This window comes from Crocuta crocuta, unplaced genomic scaffold (assembly GCF_008692635.1).
Source record: "Crocuta crocuta isolate KB4526 unplaced genomic scaffold, BGI_CrCroc_1.0 scaffold5, whole genome shotgun sequence".
NCBI classification, from domain to species: Eukaryota; Metazoa; Chordata; class Mammalia; order Carnivora; family Hyaenidae; genus Crocuta; species Crocuta crocuta.
In genome coordinates this window covers 1,639,799-1,659,543 of record NW_027530500.1, presented here as the reverse complement: position 1 = coordinate 1,659,543, position 19,745 = coordinate 1,639,799, and the positions used below count along the sequence as shown (strand labels likewise).

General features: G+C 41.0%; 1 protein-coding gene and 1 pseudogene across 4 annotated transcripts in view; one reads left to right on the top strand and one right to left on the bottom strand.

The window, feature by feature from the left end:
- The first annotated feature begins 6,260 nt into the window (after positions 1-6,260).
- Positions 6,261-6,638, top strand: LOC144233721 (small ribosomal subunit protein eS12 pseudogene; annotated as a pseudogene).
- Positions 6,639-9,696: 3,058 nt separating this feature from the next.
- The window catches only part of IWS1 (interacts with SUPT6H, CTD assembly factor 1), a 38,395-nt gene continuing 28,346 nt past the window's right edge, over positions 9,697-19,745 (bottom strand). For 2 of the 4 annotated variants that reach the window (XM_077766755.1, XM_077766754.1), the window contains exons 10-14: positions 19,610-19,727; positions 17,838-17,949; positions 17,228-17,284; positions 14,414-14,525; positions 9,697-10,068 (exon numbers count right to left, since the gene is read on the bottom strand). In XM_077766755.1, coding sequence (XP_077622881.1) covers positions 9,937-10,068; positions 14,414-14,525; positions 17,228-17,284; positions 17,838-17,949; positions 19,610-19,727 — 531 coding nt within the window. In that variant the 3' untranslated portion in view covers positions 9,697-9,936. The other 2 variants (XM_077766756.1, XR_013335748.1) reach the window with 2 other exon arrangements.

Sequence of the window (19,745 nt, the reverse complement as noted above, 5' to 3'; positions counted from 1 at the left end):
TATTCCCAAAGGTTCCACGCCAAGGCTACTGCTTATCTTTCTTGGCAGTAATTTAAAGAAATACTCAGGAGCTGATGTCTGCCAGCTCTGTGACCCCACTCCCCTCAGAGCTCCAGCCTCGTATATCCAGACCAGCGCTGGGCATCCCCCTTGCTCAGGGAGCCATGGGAACTTCAGATCACCCTCCCTCTTCATCCTCACCACTCCCGTCGGACTTGCTGCTCTCTGCTCTGTCCTCATCCACGGTTCCCTGTCCTATTCATCCAGGCTTGGCCTCTTCCTTCTCCAGCTCTAATGGCCAAACAGGGAGCAAGTTCTAGCAGTTCTCTCTCCAGAGATCTTTTGATCTGTTGCATCCCCTTCATTCTCACGGTTACTATCCCACTCAGAGACTCCATCTCCCATCAGAGCTACTGCGACCACATGGTGGATCCTCTGCTTCAATCATGCAATTCTTCCTGCAGATCAAAGCACATTTGGAAGCCTAATACAGTAGCAAAAGCAAGTTACTCTGGAAGGAGGAGAGAAAGCAATCAGGAGGCCCAGGTGGGAAAACCTGTGGCCTATTAGGCCACCTTCTAAGTGTGGCACACTCCCACCTCATCGCTTCTCACATTTCCTGGAATCACTGTCGTTTCCTGAATACACACGGGGGAGTTCCAGTCCTTGTGTGACACTGCTTCTTCTGCTCATGATGTCTTCCTTGCTTGTCTGCCCAGCACATCGTTAAAGCCTGAGATCTGGAACCAGAAAAAGCCAAATTTGAACCTCAGCTCCAACTACTAGCTCTATGACCTTCATCCTGAACCTGTTTCTGCATCCCTAAGATAAAGGTAATATCGCCATTTATGTCATAAAACTGTTAACAGCCTTAAATGATATTACTTAAGTTGCTTAGTGGAGAGATGGCACACAGTAAGCACTCAATAAGTGCTATCCATCATAATCATTCACCCCCTCAGAAGTCAACTCAATAGCACACCCTGCATGAAGTTTTTCTGCACTTGATCTTAGCCAAAAGGCTGAGAAGCGATGCATGAAGTTTTTCTGGATCTCTTCTAGCTGTGCCCCCAGGAAACCCACCATAATGCATTTATAATTAAGTTTGCTTTTCTGTGTCCCTCCTCACATTGTGACCTAATTAAGGGCAGAAGCTAGCTTGTTCATCTTTGGTCCTCTGCTATTCAGAAAATCTGGCACCTATTGGGCTCAGTGTTTGTTTAATGAACTGGTTGATGAATGAAGAAAGGAGGAAGTAGGGGCTATTCATGAACCAAATTTACTGAGTGTGTACTTGGTAACAGACATTGTTCTGGTTGCTGGGGATATACATCAGTAATAGAACGGATGGAGCTCCTGTCCTCATGGCGCTCCCACTCTAAGGAGGGTATACTCAAAACAAACAAGTAAGTATATAATAAGTTAGATGGTGCAAAGTGTTCCAGGGGAAAAATAAAGTGAGGGGCAGGTGTTGTTTTCTTACATAAGAAAGCTAGGCAAGGTGTCATCGATAAGGTGACATTTTAACAGAGACCAAAGGAAGTGAGGGAGCAAGGATGGTGGATATTTGAAGAGACAGGGCAGGAGAGTGTGATGCAGACAGAGAACAGCTGGGTACATATGAATAAAGGGAAGCTGGCCAGTGGATGCTGGAGAGGGGTGAGTGAGGGGCAGAGTGGCATGACGTGAGACCGGAGAGGCTGTGGGGGCTGTGGGTACAGATCATGGGCCATGTGGGGCTCAACCAGTCCTTAATGAACATACAGGCTATACTGATTACTTTCTTCTCAAAAATTCTGTTCACTTACCTATTTTAAAATGCAGCAGAAAGGAAAACTTTCCTAGCCTTCATCAGCCATGAATACAAATGAAATAGTTTCATATTAATATCTGAATCTCAATGGCTTTGAGTTCTCACCTGTGCAAGTGTAGGGAGTCCTACCTCAAGGAAAATCCTTCCTCCTCAAATATTTCTAGGAATCCTAGGGGTGCACACAATCCTAAATGGGTGGCTATGGCTGCTCAGGCCAAGGCTTTGCACATTCAGGGCCTGATAGTTCCACAGATTTATCTCAAGAGGGAGGTTTGCTCCAGTCACCATACCCTACATTGGTTGACCAGAAGAATTACAATTCTGGGACTCCGCAGGGCTGTGAGGTAAGAGCGTTCCTTCTACAGATGATCAGGGCTGTTCCACAGAAAAACTTTTTGAACTCCAGTGTTAACAGCACCTATTGACACAGCTTTGTTCATACCTACAGCCCTTTTCTTGGGTCCCACGATAGGGAGCAAAGTTACCTCCACGATAGTTGCATCAGGACATACCAGGATCTTCAGTTTGCCTTCAGCATTCTATCTTCTTGAGTGGAAGGGTTTGCTTTCTCAGTCTGGCCCTTCTCTTACAATGAATTTTCTTTTGGGGCTCCCATGATCTCTGCAAATGGGCCTCTGCTGGGGCCACTTCAGCCCGTGAATCCCATCAATAATCAAACCCAATATTGGACAAAATTCAAGAGTTTTCCCCAGGATCCTCAGTCCTAACATAAGTCAGTGAATGTAACATCTGAAGAAGGTTATCACCAAACTATTTACTACTATGGCTGACTCTCAGTCCCTCTCCAGCCATGACCCACTGAGGCCCATTGGGACATTAGCTTTATTCGAGTCTTGAGGTCTTTCATGTATTATTCAAGGTTTGTGGTCTTGAGCAGTAACAGCAAAACCTGGAATAGAATGGACACAGAGGTTCATCTCAGCTGGTACAGTTTTTTTTTTTTTAATGCTTATTTGTTTTTGAGAGAGAGAGAGAATGAGCAAGGGAAGGGCAGACAGAGGATCTGAAGACAGCTCTGCATGGATAGCAGAGAGCCTGATGCAGGGCTCAAACCCACAAACCATGAGATCACGACCTGAGCTGAAGTCAGATACTTAACTGACTGAGCCACCCACACGCCCCTCAGCTGGTACAAGTTTAACAAGGTCCATGGTCAACTGCAGGCTCAACAGAAAAGCTCTAACCCTCTATTTAAATCCTAGTATTTCACCCAGAAAACACCACAGCATAAATGAAAGCTTTGGAGGCAGAATCAGCTTCAGACCCATGGATGGTTTGCTATTTACAGTGTGACTTTGGTCAGTCTTATCACTTGGAACACATTTTATCTCTATGAAAAGATAATGGTGACTTCTTGAAAAATAAATAGAATAGTTACCTGGACACCATAAATGCATGAGCCCTCTTGTAGTTTCCCTTTCAGCAGAGAAATGCACAGGATACTCCTTGTAATACCATCAAGGCTGTGGGATTGACATAAGGTTTCGCTTTTTTGCTCTAAAAAGTTTTTAAAAAGATAACCGCTTGATAGATCAATTTCATTCTGAATTCTGCTCTAAGGATAACATGATTACACTAAAATTCTCCTAAGTGTGATTTTTTTTTTTACTTCATACTGAACACTATTTCTTAGGAAACCCCTGAATGGCTTTATCCACCTCATGGCTTTCTCTCTGACTTCCTCAATAAACCAGAATAGGAATACTTCAAAAAATTTTTTAAATGTTTATTTATTTCTAGGAGAGAGAGAGAGGGAGAGAGAGAGAGAGACAGCGTGAGCAGGGGAGGGTCAGAGAGAGAGGGAGTCACAGACTGAAACAGGCTCCAGGCTCTGAGCTGGCAGTCAGCACAGAGCCCGACGTGGGGCTCGAACCCACGAACCGTGAGATCATGACCTAAGTGAAAGTCGGACGCTTAACCGACTAAGCCACCCAGACGCCCCCAGAATAGGAATACTTCAGAATGAACGGAAAATAAAAGCCTAAACAACAGAAAGTATCACATACTCCATATGGAAAAGGTCCTACTGAAAAGGTGGCCAGGCATCTGGACTAAGGGGACCTAACCTTGAATTCGGCCTCTGCCACTCCCCAGGGAGGTGACCCTTGTTCTCTATGAACATCATTTTCTTCATCTGTAAAACAGGGACAATGTCATCTCAAAGAATTAAGTACAATTGATGTCAAAATGTGAAGCGCCATATTCAGTGTGTTCAACTCAACACACTGAACGGTGACAACGAGATGGACCTGGTCCTTGACCCCTGGGACCCCATGGCCTTTTTGACTTGGTCCTCCTTCCTCCTGACACGGGTTTCAAAAGAGGCCAGCTTGGAATGGGTGTCCTTAACTACACTGGCCTGTCGCCCACAGGCAAGCTCCTCAAAAGACCAGTGCTTACTGACCTGTACTGGCCTCACACAGAGCTGGTATGGGGAACTCTATTTCTCTACCATCTCTAGCCAAAAAAATAACTTCTTGGTCAAAACGTATACAAGAAAGAAAAGAATTACAAAGAAATCACTCCCCAAAACTCAAAGGGCAGGCAATCTGATAACCCCCTCTCCTTTTCTCTCCTGACTCTCAAACCATGAGCACAGACTTCCCTCACTCACAGAGATACTCACATGTTGAAGACCAAACTCCATGTTCCCTTACTTTCAATCGACTTTTTAACATATCATTATAAAACATTTACAAAATGTTTTATTTAAAGCCTCACTCATTGCTCTCTAGTCAAATAAACCTAAGGACTAACTCGCTGCCCTAGGGCCTGACACACTTTGAACCTCCCTCGGTGCATCTGTGACTGTGGCCCCACCTCGGAAAGAACCTTGAGACCCAGGGCTTCCTAAGAACTGAGCTGGTCCTGGGGGAGGCACAGACCCAAACACTCCTCTTCCAGAATAAGTGGTGTTTCCCCTAGTTGCTCCTTCAAATTCTGCTTTTAATTCAAATATTGCTTTAAAGGAGCAAGACTGTTTTTTAAAAAAATCTTACAGTAAATTGTTTTATAAACTGTTGCCTCCAAGTTTTGGTCAAATCTTTATATTTATATACTGAGCTTGCTTAAAATGAGGCATACTAATAATACTGGGACACAGCCTACCACTTTCTTTAAAAACAGATCAACATATGAAATGCCTATCTGTAGCTCAACGTACAAAAATCAGCCAACTTGAGACAACTCACTACAGAAACACATGCATTTTTGTAACATTTCTAGCCTGTGTCTACCTTAGGCAATTCCACCTCTTAGGACTTGAACTCTCAGCAATCCTTTTATACACAGGTAACCAACCTCACTTGACTCCACACTACACGTACCCATTCTTCAGTGCAACTGGGATGGGAAGATGTCTGCTTCTACAACAGGAGGGAAGATCACAAGAATAGAGACCGTATGGAGCTTGGCCTGACAATCTTAAGGTGGGTGTGGAGTTGATTTGGAAACAATGGTTAATCCAAAGCCCTCCAAAAAATACAAAACAAAAAAAACGCAGAGCATTTTACTGGTAAAGGGGTCCCTCTATGGCTCCCAGGGCACAATCTGGGCAGGTCAAAAGGCAGTCAGATGATATAATTAAAGTGCTGCAAGAAGAAAACCCCATCAACTGAGAATTCTGTATCTGGCAAAACTATGCTTCCAAAATGAGGGAGAAATTAAGATATTCCCAGATAAACAAGCACTGTGGAAATTCACTACCACTGGACAGGCTCCAGAAGAAATGCTTAAGATGGTCCTCCAAGTTGAAAGGATGCTACTAAGTAACTCAAAGCCATACAAAAATGTAAATCTTTCCAGTAGAGTCAATTACATGGACAAATATAAAACCTAGTATTATCATAACTTCTTTTACAGAATTTAAAAGAAAAGCATAAAAAATAAGTCTGTTCGTGAGTATACAATATATATAGATGTGATTTATATCAATAACATAAAAAGGGGTAGACTATAAAGTAGCTTTTGTATGTGATCAAAATTGTTTACAAATATTTATAGCTTAGTATATTTTATGTAATTACCATAACTACAAAGAAAATGTCTATAAACACATCCCTCCACACTGAAAACTACAAAATGTTGCTCAAAGAAATGAAACAGAACAATATATGGAAAGACATCCTGTGTTCATAGACTGGAAGACTTCATATTGTTAAAAAGTCCAAAGTGATCTACAGAACCAGTTCAGTCCCTATCCACATCCCAATGATGTGTATTGAAAAGAATAATCCATCCCAAGTTTCATATGAAATCTCAAGGGACCCCAAATAGTCAAAGAACAACCTTGGAGGACTCACACTTCTGGATTTCCAGATTTGCTACGAAGCTGTAGTAATCAAAAGTGTCATGCTCTTTCGTTGAGTGTCACGGAGGCAGAGGCTCAGGTGCACTCAAGATTGGGCTCCACCCATAACCCACCTCCATGACTGAGGAAGGCATTGCTGCCCGCGGTGTAATGGACGTTAACACTGCTTAACAAGAGGTACTGAGAAGACCTAGCATGTGGAATTCGTGAAGCTGCCAAAGCCTGAGACAAGTGCCGAGCCCACCTTTGTGTGTATGCTTCCAACTCTGATGAGCCTACATAGGTCAAGTTGGTGGTGGCCCTTTGTACTGAACACCAAAATCAACCTAATTAAGGTTGATGATGAGAAATTAGGGGAATGGGTAGGCCTCCGTAAAACTGACAGAGGGAATACCCCATTAAGTGGTTGGTTGCTTTTGTGTGGTAGTTAAGGACTATGGCAAAGAGTCGCAGGCCAAGGATGTCATTGAGGAATACTTCAAATGCGAGAAATAAACAAATAAAAACTTGGTTCTGTTCCAAGAACAAGTTCTCTCCAAGTTCTTTGCTGGCACAAAGACAGACATACAGACTGATGGAATTGAGCCCAGAAATGATTTTTGACAAGAGGGCCAAGGCTAGTCAGTGAGAATAAAGAATGGAAAGGCAATCCACAAAATGGGCAAAATATTTGAATAAGTATTTCTCCAAAGAAGGGGTCAAAAGCAGTAAGATGTTCAATATCAGTAATCATCGGAGTACAAATCAAAAACACATGACATACCATCTCAAACCCATTAGGATGGTACTATTAAAAAAAAAAACCCATAACAAAACAAAATAAGTGTTGGTGTGGCTGTGGACAAACTGGAATCCTTTGCACTACTGTTAGGAATGTAAAATGGTGCAGCCATTATAGAAAACAGAATGGCAGTTCCCTAAAATTAGAATTACCGTAAGATCCAACACTCTGGGTATATACTTCAAAGAACTGAAAGCAGGGTCTCAAAGAAATATTTGCACACCCATGTTCACAGCAGCATTCACAACAACCAAAAGGTAAAAGCAACCCAAATGTCTGTGAACAGATGATGAATGGATAAGCAAACTGTGGTATCTACATACGCGAATATTATTCAACCTTAAAATGGAAGGGAATGTTGACACATTTCAACATGAATGAACCTAACCTTGAGAACGTTATGCTAAGTGAATCCATCAGTCAAAAAGGATAAATAATGTATGACTCCATTTATATGAAATTCACAGACAAAATGAGAGACTACGTAGAACAGTGATTCCAGTGCAGGGGTGGGGGTGTGGGGGACAGGGAGAGAATGTTGAGTCACTGTCCAATGGGTAGTTTCACTTTGTAAGATGAAGATTTCTGGAAATGAAAGGAACTGATGGGTGCAGTGAACGGCCTTAATGTCTCTAACTGTACACTTAAAATGGTACTTTAAGATGTCAAATTTTACATGTATTTTACATATTTACAATTAAGAGATTTATAATTAGTCAACAATTTTTTCAACTGGAAAGAATATGACTGTTTTACTCCACTTAAATGGTCAGTTACCACCATCAACACTGGGACAAACTCAAGGTCCTTGTGGAGAGAAATATGCTTAATATTTGGGAACCAAGAGACAAGCCGTCAGCAAGTTACTCGTGTATAAAATTTGTGAACCAAATGTTCACAATTGGTTGAATATAGGTGAAGGGTGTATGGGAGTTTATTCTGGCAATCTTGCCACATAACAGTAAGTTGGAAATGTTCCCAAAATTAAAATAAAAAAAAAAAGCCACTGTTAGGCCAGGTTTGGTAATCTCTAAAATAACCCATATACCAAGAATCACTTATACAGAACCAATCTTCTCTTCCATATAGTATAAGATAACCTCCACTCATTTTGAATTCCTCAGGTATGATTATCACTTGACTACCTGGCACCAACAGTTTTACCCTATATGGGAGGAATCATCAGGTAATTGGAGTTACCCCATTAAATGGCAAGATGCCATACTGGTAAACTAAATCTTTTTTTAGAAAGTATGACTCTTACCTTTCTTGTGTAGAATTTTTAATGACCAGGGTCATCAACATGGGCTTCAATAGGTGGCTGTGCTTTTTTTTTTGTTGCTCTCACAAGTTTTTTTGAGGCTATTTATATGTAGCAAAAGGACAGTGTAGAAAGAAACTGTTTCCATCTCCATCTAGTGATTACCTAATATCTTTCTGTACCTGCCTTTTATAGCTATCTCTGTGCTTCTAACCTTGTTGAGAATAAATGTAGAGGTTCTGAGAGATTCTTTTAAGTGCATACACTGCATGCTATTTTGGCTGTAAAAGTTTTTATGGCAAGATTTTTTTTTGTAAATTCAAGGTTGTCAGAAACCCTACTCCAATTCCTAGCAGAGTAGAATTACTGGTTCTTGGATTTAGTCATTTTGACTAATCAAAGATGACTCATAATTAAATCTACAAAGACTATTAAAATAAGTACAAAGTATCACAAAAGCAGAATATAACCATCAACTATAATCTATCCAACTGCACAAATGCTATCAGTAACTGGCAAAGATATTTTCAGTTATATCCATATTTCCTCTAGAGGCAGTATTTCTCACCTTTTTTTTTCATTATAGCACCCTTCCCATGAGAAAACGTATTATCAAGTAATTAGGATTTCCCTAACAAAAGAAATCGTAGGAAATAAGATTTTGTTGGTATTTCCTTTCAGCCCCAACTAGGGTTCTGTGATTTCCATTCTGACACTAACCACTTGGGAGTTAGCACGGGGCTCCACAGGTTTAAGGGCTCAGTCTTCCACAATACTGCCCCCATTCTGGAGGCCAAGCTGCAAGTGGGTCCATGCCCACTTTTGACTGACTGGTTACAAATCTGGGGGTTTTCATGATCCCCTCAGGTTCAAAAATTTGCTAAAGTAACTCACAGAACTCAGGAGAGCACAATGTTTATATATGGTTTTATTATAAAGGACTCCAAGCAGGAAGACCAACGAAACGAGGACACCCAGGACAGGGCAGATTCTGGGAGGAGGCAGAGACCCCACATCCTCTCTGTGTGGAATGAAGGTGCATCACCATCTCAGCTGCGCAGCATGCTCACCAATCACGAGGCCCCAGGGAGCTTCAGTGTCAGAGGTTTTAACTGGGCTTTCACTATTCAGGCATGATTGCTGACATCATTGGGCATGTGCCTGAACTCAATCTCCTCACACCTACCACGCATCAGGCCTGCCCAAAGTCTAAGCCCTCAAATTACATGGTAGATCTTTCTGGTGACAGCCCCACCAAGCTATCTAGGGTACCATGAGCCACCTCATTAGCATCACAATGTCATGCCTATCATACAGGAAATGCCAAGGGTTTTAGAAGCTGCTTGTTAGGAACCCAAGATAGAGACCACACAAATTCCTTACCCACACAAATTCAGTAGGCTGAATTCAAGGGGTCACAAACCACCATAACACCATTTTTTTCCCCTCACCAAGAACCATTTTCACTCCCATTGAGAATGGATCCTCTAAGACAATGAAGAGACGGCCCCCAAAAGCAGAATGGAACTTTATTGTGTAAAGTTTATAGAAGGAGGACTAGTAGTCTTCTGTACAAAGTACCCAACAATCAGTTTTAAATACAAGTGAGAGAAATGCGAGTCCTATGACAACATTTGATACAAGTGGAATCATTTACAGAAACACTAAAAAAGAAATTTTAAAATATCCTCTTCTTCCTCCAAAGAGTCCATTGCGCATTTCTTAGAGATGGGGACACATCCCAGGCAAGGTCACAATGGCATCTTATTGCCCTCGATGCTGATTTTCACTGCGTGTGCAGATCTGCTTTTTTTCCTGATATCAGTGAACTTTCTCATCTGTTTATCCAGTCGGCTGATACCCTTCTTGGAGGTCCCCTGAAACTAAGAGTGGGGTAGAAATTAAAGAGCAAATTATTGAAATACACAAATCCAGCGCTGTCTTTCTTCTTCGTTTATCTGAAAGTTAAAAAGGGCTCCTATCTATGGAATAATTGTAATTGCTTTGGTGACCTCAGGGACAACAGAGCAAGCATTAGCAATGTACGCATATTAAACTCTCTCAATGAAGAATAACGAACACTTGTTTGTGCCTTATTTTAAAATTTTGCCTCAGTCCACAGAAATTTAGATGAAAGAGGGACAACTTAAACCATGATTCCATCAAATTACATTCTGACTGTATGCTTTTCCCTTTCACAGGTCAACATGGAGCTGACCACTTATCATATTCACCTTCAAACAGGGCTGGCGTGAAGGAGAATTGATCTTCTAAGGCAAGTAAAGTCACCTGGGGGAAAAAGCCTGAAGCATAATGAACGAGGTTAGAAGCCGAGGAAAGCGAACACGGTAAGTGACGGAGCTCTAGTTTCAGACTTGAAGTGAGTCTTGCTCTGCCTCAGCAGGGTCTGTAGCCCTGGGCAAATCAGGCCCCTGGTCTGTACTTTCAGGAGCGCCAGGAGAGGTAAATGAGGTAATACTGTCCAATACTAGCCCACAGTCAGTTCTCAAAATAAATATCAGCTATTACTGTTATTACTACAACTTTGGAATGAATTAGATTTATAAGCATACTTGACACAAAAAGAAAAGTCAATTTAAGTCTTTTGATCCAAGGGGCTTACCACTTCTTGCATCTCTTTACGCTTGCCTTTTACGTTTAAAGATTTGGGTTTTGGTTATTTCTAAGTTGAAACAATTATGTGTCTTGAAGAGATGCAGTCTCCAGAAATCGATACTTTAGAAATGCCAAGAAGGTCTGCCACTTCTATCAAAGATCAGGGTGAACTCTTGTTGACTATAGTGACTGACCATTCCGATCTTTAAGAATGCTGAGCGGTTTAAAGACTTTTTCTGATTCTTCTCCCCAGATGTTTACTCTGAATCCTCTGTGAAGCTCAATTCCAAGAGTGCTAAGAGAAAAGGGTGCTTAGAAGACACTGTGGGGTGGGTACCAGTGTGGTAATGTTCCTTTGAGTTGGGGAGCCTCCCAAGTCTTATCCCACCTCTAGACTCAGACCATGTGCCCTGATTTTTAGTATTTGTAGTCAGTCCACATCAGAAGCCTTACCTGCTCAGATCTGCACCAATTCTTCAACCCCCAGCAGCTTTCCACACCAGCCAACAGTGTCTCCCAGGACCCTAACAATCTGAGCCCTCTAGCCTCCTCAAACGGGACACACCCAGGTGACACAAATCCACTCCTAATTACAGAACTTGTAAGACATGTTGCTGGCAGACACCTAATTTCCCCAAGCCTGGAAACACACAGGATATAGTACCTAACGTGCCAAATTCAATGATCTCTCTCCTGATTCAACTCTGTACCACTTCCTTAGGACAGTAAAAGTATATGCTACACTGTTTTATCAGTGAAAAGCCAAAAGCAGCTTAAAAGATTAGCAAGATGGGTTTGTTTTTAAAAATTATGGTATAACTGTATTAGGACACAATATTCAGTCACTGAAGAATGTTTACTCAAACGAATTTTTACCATGTTAAGTAAAACACAAATCCAACAAAGTATAAAATAACAATTTTGCATAAAAGTTGAAAACAAAAATACCAAAGCACAAAATCAGCAATGTTTATGTACAATATAAAAAGGACAAAAAGGAAATAACCCAAAATGTTAATATTAAAGTGTAGTGGAATTACAAATGACATTAATTTTATTTGTGCTTTATGCATTTAAAAGTTTTTATAAAAACATACATTGCTTTTCGTCATTTTAGTATTATCTTAAAAGCACTCCATGAAATAAATTAACATATAAACATACAATGTAGTATAGGTTACTGCATTATTTAGGAGTGAAAAATCAGAAACCATAGAGGAATAAATAAACAAATTATATATTCACATGATAGACTATTAGGCAGCCATTATAAATGATAAAACTATAAGGTGGTTTAATGAGGGGAAGTGACCAAAATTATATACAGAATAATTTTAATTATATGAAAGTATCAATAGAAAAAAAGGGCAAAATTGTTATCAAACTGCTTTTGAGTTGTGCATGATTTCCCTTTCTAATCTCAAATTTTTCTATAATTACAACTAGAAAAAAATAACTTTGAACCATTACTGGAAATAACATTTAACACATCAAACTGTTAATAGTGGTGACTTTGAAGAGCAGGGTTTTGGGAACGGGTTATTCTATACTGTTTTACATTTACTTATGTAATTTCAAAGGTTAAGATGACATTTAAAACCAAAAACTTCATTTGAAAGCCATTTACTCACTCCAATTTTCTTCTTGGAAAATACGTTTTCTAACAGCACTCTTAGTGTCTGTGTGGTGTGGACGCCCTGAGCGAACCCATAAGGACTCTTCCTGCACAGGGGAAAGAGTGTCTGGTGTTTTAAGGACAAAATCCTAAATGTAGCAGGAAACCAGCGGCCTCTGGGGTCACGCCGTACTGATTTACTGACAGAGCTCGAGCAGGCAGACTCAGGCCTAGATAAATACTGGTACATTATGATCTTGGGAGCACTGGGATGAAGGAAAGGAATTCAGCTTAAATCTCCCTTTCCTCCTGCTGGTCACCTCCCTGCTCTTGCAGGAGGCCAGGCCACCTCTTCCCACCTCCCTGTCACATACTGGTGGAGGGCACATGCCCTTCAGGACACAGATAGGCTTCCAAAGAAGAGTGGCCACTGAGACTTTTATTCCAGTTTCTTTGCCATATGCTAGTTCCCAATTCTCGAAAGTAAGTATGCTGGAGAAGAGAAAGTACCAGAGAAAAGGACAGAAAGAGGGAAAAGGCAGTGAAAAAAGTAAAGGTAAAAAGAGAGGTAGCTGAGGAAGAGAAGGGATATCAAGGGATGTGGATATGGTAAAAGTATAAAAAAGGGGAAGGAAGTTACAAAAAAGTTCTTGGCTCTGAAGCAGTAGTGCTCTTCTGTCTTTCATTTATTCTCAGAAAGTAAGAAAGTGTGCTTTGTTTTGCTTGCAGCTCAACAGCAGAAGTGAATGGGCACGAAGGTGAGTGTAGTCCATGAGAGACGCCCGAGCAGGGGTCACGGAGAAGTCACGAGAGGAAGGCAACGTGCTCAGACTCTCCAGAGCACGCTGCTCCAAAGGTGCTGCTACTACTGTCAGAGCACAGCAGGGAGGGAGTCTGGCTTTAGGAACGATCCCAACTCTTTCATATCTGACCATGTACAAATCAAATCTATCTCCTAAATACTCAGTGTAAGGCTTTATGCAATGGGTCCTCAAATGCACAGACACTGGGGGGAAAAGCCACCTCCTTTCCACTAAGAAGCTACATTTACATTTACATGCCTGTAATGCAGACCACTATGATTCTGGACCTTAAAAAAGCCTTTTTAATAAAATGGGTAAGAGGAAGACCAAATACTTATCAGGGACTTAATTATATATGAATTTCTGGGGTTCTAATAAAGGAAAAAACTTCCATATCCATTTCTAAACATTCAATGGGACTTGAAAGTCACAAAATGTTTGTTAAGGTCATTTCTTCAGTAACTAAAAGTGGGCCAGGCCTTTTCTGGTTAAGAAAGCACACGCACACTTGTTTTCACTCTAGCTGCTGACAATTCAAGCCCATGCACAGAGCATGCTTCCCTGGGGGTACCTCCTGGATACACTCTGGTAGGGCCAGGACTACAGGGGCATCCTGTTGCCTTCAATGCTGAACTTGACAGCACGGTGCACTTTGCTGAGTCGTTTCTGTTCTGCAAATCGCCTCTTATGCTTTTCCAATCGGCTTAGGCCCTTTTTAAGAATACCAGGCTAGAGAGAGTGGTTTGAATGGAGAATAAAAAAAGATTACTGAAGAGCAATGTAGATCACGGAGTAGTATTCACAATGACGACAGAGGAAGTGCCTGCCCTAAATATTTTACAACAGAATTACTTAAAACAGCTGAAGAGAAAGGGAGGGGGGAGACTGCAGAAGCAGGGGAGTTGTTTTTCATGGCTCTAAAAAAAAATGATTGCACGAAAACACTACAGGTTTCACGATTCACTTGAAATAAAGGGATTAATGAGAAGAAACTTCCTGGCTTGATAATGTTGCTTTAAGTCTGAAGCAAAGCTCACAAGCAATGAATGACCTGGCTAGCTAAGAGACCAGAAAACAGCTCTCTTTAGATCAGATAAACCTCAAGAGCCATTAAAGAGTCATTATCCACAAAGTGAAAAGATAAAACAGTAACTTGCACTTGAGAGCCACCTCGCCATTTCCCTGCTTGCTTACCCTGGATGACTCCATTTCCACATTCCACTTAGGTCGGACAACGTAGTCCTTGTTTGAGGGCATGGGGACCCTCGCACGAGCACAGAATCCAGGATCTCCGGGTCTGAGAGCTCTGAGGACAGGAAGAAGAGTGTGCGGTCATGTAGCTGGCCACAGCTGGGCCCAGCTGAGTCAGCTACACAGGTGTATCAACCACCCACCCTGCCTCTCCGGGTCACCCAATCTGCCCTCCTGCTCTCTCAGCTGGCCTCCGAACACTCATCTTACGCTAAGAATTCTGCTCCCCTCCCAAAGCAGACTTCCTCTGCATTTTCAGCATTTCTTGTAGCCTTTCCTCAGCTTCAGATATAGTCAAGCCTCACTTCTTTCCAAGGTTGCTTCCCCCATCAGAGCCCTAAATTCCAATTCTATGGTCTAGTGGAGTTCCTCATGGGTTCACTTGTGAGGTGAAAAATCAAATAGCCAAAATGATCCCTCAAAATGGAGTATGCCCATAAGGCAGTTTATATGGTTTTGTATATGCAACTAATACATAATTTTTGTTTCTTGTTGTTAAAAGTTGCCATAATTATAGATTTACATGCAGTTTAAGAAACAATACAGAAAGATCTAGTGTCTCTCCCAATGGTAACAATATGCAAAACTATGCTACAAGAACACAACTGGGGCACCTGGATGGCTCAGTCGGTTGGGTGCTGGACTCTTGATCTTGGCTCAGGTCAAATCTCACAGGCATGAGATCGAGCCCTGCCTCAGCCCTGCACTGATGGCACAGAGCCTGTTTGGGATTCTCTCCCCCTCTCTCTGTCCCTCCCCTGCTTGAGTGCTCTCTCAAAATAAGTAAATACTTAAAACAAACAAACCAACAACAATAAAAAAGAACACAACTAGGTATTGATGTTTTTATTTACATTCCTCCATTTTTACTCACACTCATTTCTGTGTTTGTGTATTTATTAGTTCTATGCAAGTTTATCACATGTGCAGGTTCATGTATTCACCACAAGGGACTGTCCTGTTGCCCTTGTACAACAACACATCCACCTCCCTACCCCATCTGCCCACCTCTAACCCCTGGTGACCACGAATCTGCTCCCCATTTCTGTGATTGTAGGATTTCAACAATGTTATATAAACAGAATACGCCATGTAATCCTTTGAAACTGGCTCTATTCACTAAACATAACACCCTTGAGGACCCATCCAAATTGTTACACCCATCAAATATTTGGTTCCTTTTCACTGCCGTGTGGTATCTATAGTATGTACCACAGCTTGACCGTTCACTTGCTGAAGGACATCCGAGTTGTTTACAGTTTAGGCTATTATGAATAAAGCTGAATGCTCATTTACAGGTTTCTGTACAAACACAAGTGTTCATTTCTCTGGGATAAATGCCCCAGGGAACAAGTGCAACATGTTTAACTTTATAAGAAACTGCTAAACTTTCCCAGAGTAGCTGTATCATTTTACCCAGAGCAATGAAGCAGTTGAGCTACTTTCTCAGCATCCTTGCCAGCATCTGATGGTGTGACATACAGTTACTTTTATGTACAAATCTGAGACTAAATTAAGACTAGCATCCTTCTAAAGTAAGGCCTATTTGTAAATGTCTGGGCATTTAAATCACTCAACCTTTAGGTAACCATCCATCCCTAGTGGTAAAGGGAGAGTGGGTCTGGATAGGTTGGTGTGGGAGAGAAGAATAAATAATTCTACATGGTTTCTATTCCCTTGCACAGAATTTAATCCATTCTTTTTTTTGTTTAATCTACTCTTAACATCAAGCTTCTATAATCTTCAAGTAGGTAAATAAATTATGTGGCTAGCCAAGAAACTTCTCATAACCTACATAAACTACTTTCCCCTGAAGCTGGTGTCCGTCCCATCAGTCCTATCCATAAACCAACAATGCTGGCCCTCCCCTCTCAGCCCCCACCCCCTGCGATGGGGGTGCTGCCTCACTGCCAACACTCGCTGTACCAACCCCACTCACTATGTGGGTGCCGCCTCCCTCAAAATCTAGTCTTCCTCTCCATCTGAACAAATGGTTACACCACTGTCTCAGTTACCTGGGGTAAAATGGTGGTTGGTGTCTTCAACTCTGGCCAAACTCCCCACCCACAGTCACCAATTTTTGACAATTCTGCCCCTGCTAATAAGTCTTCTAACCTTCTGCATCCCCATACCACCTGAGTTTAACTCTTTCACTGTCTTCAGTTCCTCTGCCTTCCAACTCTCCGCCCCACGATGCCAGCAGCACCAGCATCCCAAATCCCATCTGACAATTTCAAGTCTCTGTCCACTTTCTATGGAATCACAAAGAGAAGTAAAAAGTCCTCATCTTGAATTTAAGCCCTTCAAAATCTGGCCCACATCTACACTTCGAACCTTATTTTCCACCATCTTGGGCACCAGACTATTACCCAACCACTTCAGTCTACTTTCCATCCCTCAAACGGACCTTGCACAATAGCCCCGTTATCTTCACGTAAGCTCTGCCCTTTGCCTGTGATCCCTCTACAGACATTTTATGAGCATGGACTACTTTTAATTTGATTTTGTATTCCCACAGCCTAACAGAGTCTAGCACAAAACAAACAGCAACAAAATCTTTACTGGATAAACTATTTCTCAATCTTCTCTCCTCCAGAGTGCCACCGTATTTGGGGGTAGTCAATAAATGCTAAACTGAAAATCATCCCCCACCAATGTTAACATAACATGGTCTCATTGCAATCTTTCTTAAAACGAAGCAGCAAGCAGAAAACTGCCTGTGAAGTCTAAGAAGAACACACAGTAAGAAAATCTTACTTCTCTTCTCCTGTCAGCACCTTCTCCAGGTCTCTTCGGGGTGTCTGACCACCAGTGCTGTGAAAAAAGTAATCATGACACACCAGGACTGTCAGAGTCCTATTACTAAGAAAAAAACAGCAAAGCAACATTTTAGACCACAGGTAGTCCCTTACCCTGAATTTGGGAAAATTGCTCCTCACCTTGTGAAAGTACTTCTTTTAACGATCATTTGTATACTAGGTTTCAACATGGGTGAGCAGTAACTGCCATTTTTGTCACTTATAACCCTGCCATCTGGATGCAACTATATCCAGTTTATTGATACAAAATCAACCAGTAACAACTTTTTCCTAAGAATTTGAAAATGGGCCTGAGAAAGGGAAAGTTTTTTCTGCACAAGCAACCTCTAAAACTGTGGCAGACGCCAAATTCCACCAGAATGAACCAAAAAAGGAGGGGGTGTGGGCCTTCCCTGTAGAGTGCCACATTTGAACTAAAAACGTATCATCTCCACAGACATATCCAGGTGACAGAAAAAACAAAATCCTACCATCTTGCAGGATTCTTAATGATCTTATTTACAAAACAATGGAGTTACTGCAATGAAATTTGCTCCACTTACTCATACCTGTTCATTCTCCGTCGTTGAGGCATTTGTTCTAGATCTCTCTGCTCTCTTTCTTCTCTTGTCATACCTTTGTAGTTTGACGTAAGACCAAATATAGGCCGAGACCATTCATCTGTCACATGGAAAAATAGAATGTTTAGACCACAAAGTAGCATTTCTGCTACCATTCCCTGAAACAATCACACCCAGTGTGATGTAATATTCCAGGGATTTAGAATATTCTTTCCCTAAAGATACCATTATTTCAGCATGTAATACCAGTATCATAACCAGCTGATTCAGAATTCAGTGTAAAACATTCATAACCACCACAGAGGATTACAGAAGGTAACACCTGACTCACTTTGATAGTTATCAACTAGCTATGTTGACATTTCATAGCCTAATTTCTAAAAATCTTACTCTACGGAAAATAGAAAATCTTAAAATTCTTCTACTTTCCTATTCTAACCAAGAACAAGTCAAATTGTCAAATGGTCTACATCTTCAAAAACTGCATTTTAATACTGCAGTGTAGAGTCTAGACTTCATGAAGTCTAAGAAAGCTGCTACAGTGATGTAACCATGAAGAAAATTACTACATGCCCAGTGTTCAGTCAGTGAAAGTCCAGAGGTGCCAACTAATGGTTTTGTTCTCAAAAATAATGTGGCTAACTGCTCCATTTAATACACTATCAAAACAAGCAAGAACCTTCACAGGCAGAATATAGATGTTATCAAATAAGAAGGAAGCAGGGAGTCTGTGTATCCTTATATACATAGACCCACCGACTCCACTATTGGATTCAGAATCGCTATTATAATGTGTCATGGGTAACACTGGGAATATTCTGCTTCTCTCAGCCCAGAGCAAAATCAGAGTTGAGAACTAATTCATAAAAGCATCAGAAGTTTATCATATAATAGATAGTGCACTAAAATTATTAACAAGATCAAAAATGTAACATTTCTCTGATTTATAACACAAAATAAGTTTCTCCCTAAAAAGTTTTGATAATCTTCAGGAGAAGATTCAGGAAGAAAGAAGTTCAAGAGAAAAATAATTACTGTATTCACATATAGGCGAAGTGACTTTTTTTTGATACACCCTTGAAGTTAAAAAAATTCCTAACAGGGAGCACAGGAAGAGTTAAGGAGAATGATGAAAACACACGTGGTTTTCATTCTTAAAACTGAAGGATTTCATAAATGATATGGTTAATAGGTTAGATGAATTTCATCCAGACTCCTGGATCTCTCTGGTATCATTAAATAGATAAATAGAACATGCAAAAGGCTTTGGAGATCATTATAAAAGTTAACAACAATATCACTAGTGGCTAACGTTTCTTGAGGACTTACTATGTGCTAAGCACTATGCTTTATATATATCCTCTCATTTAACTTTTATTTAAGTGAATACATAATTATTTTACAGAGGAGGAAACCAAGGCTTAGAGTTTAAATCACTTGCCTAAGGATACGCAATAAGGATTTGAACCCAGGTATGACTGACTCTAGGGCTGTACGCTAACGCCCTCTCTATACATGCTCTTGGTCCAGGAGTAGACCCCTTTTCACTTGTTATCCTTAATACTGACAGCATACTTAAATATGCTGAGAAATATTTTAAGTCTAAGGGTAAAAAACCTGGTACCTACAAGAAATTAACCAAAACCTTTTCTATTCTACTTTATGAACTCATTTTAAATGAATCTTGATAAAAAAGAATTATATATACATGTCTTTCTGATATACACAAACACAACAAACAAAAAGCAAAATGTACATACTGATTAATTTCCCTGCCATATCCTTGTTGGACCTTGATTCCTTGGGGTGTTTATAGAGATACATCACTGCTCGTCCAATCCCACTATGCTTCAGGGTCTCCTGGCTCACACTAGGTAGCTGGGGAACATAAACACA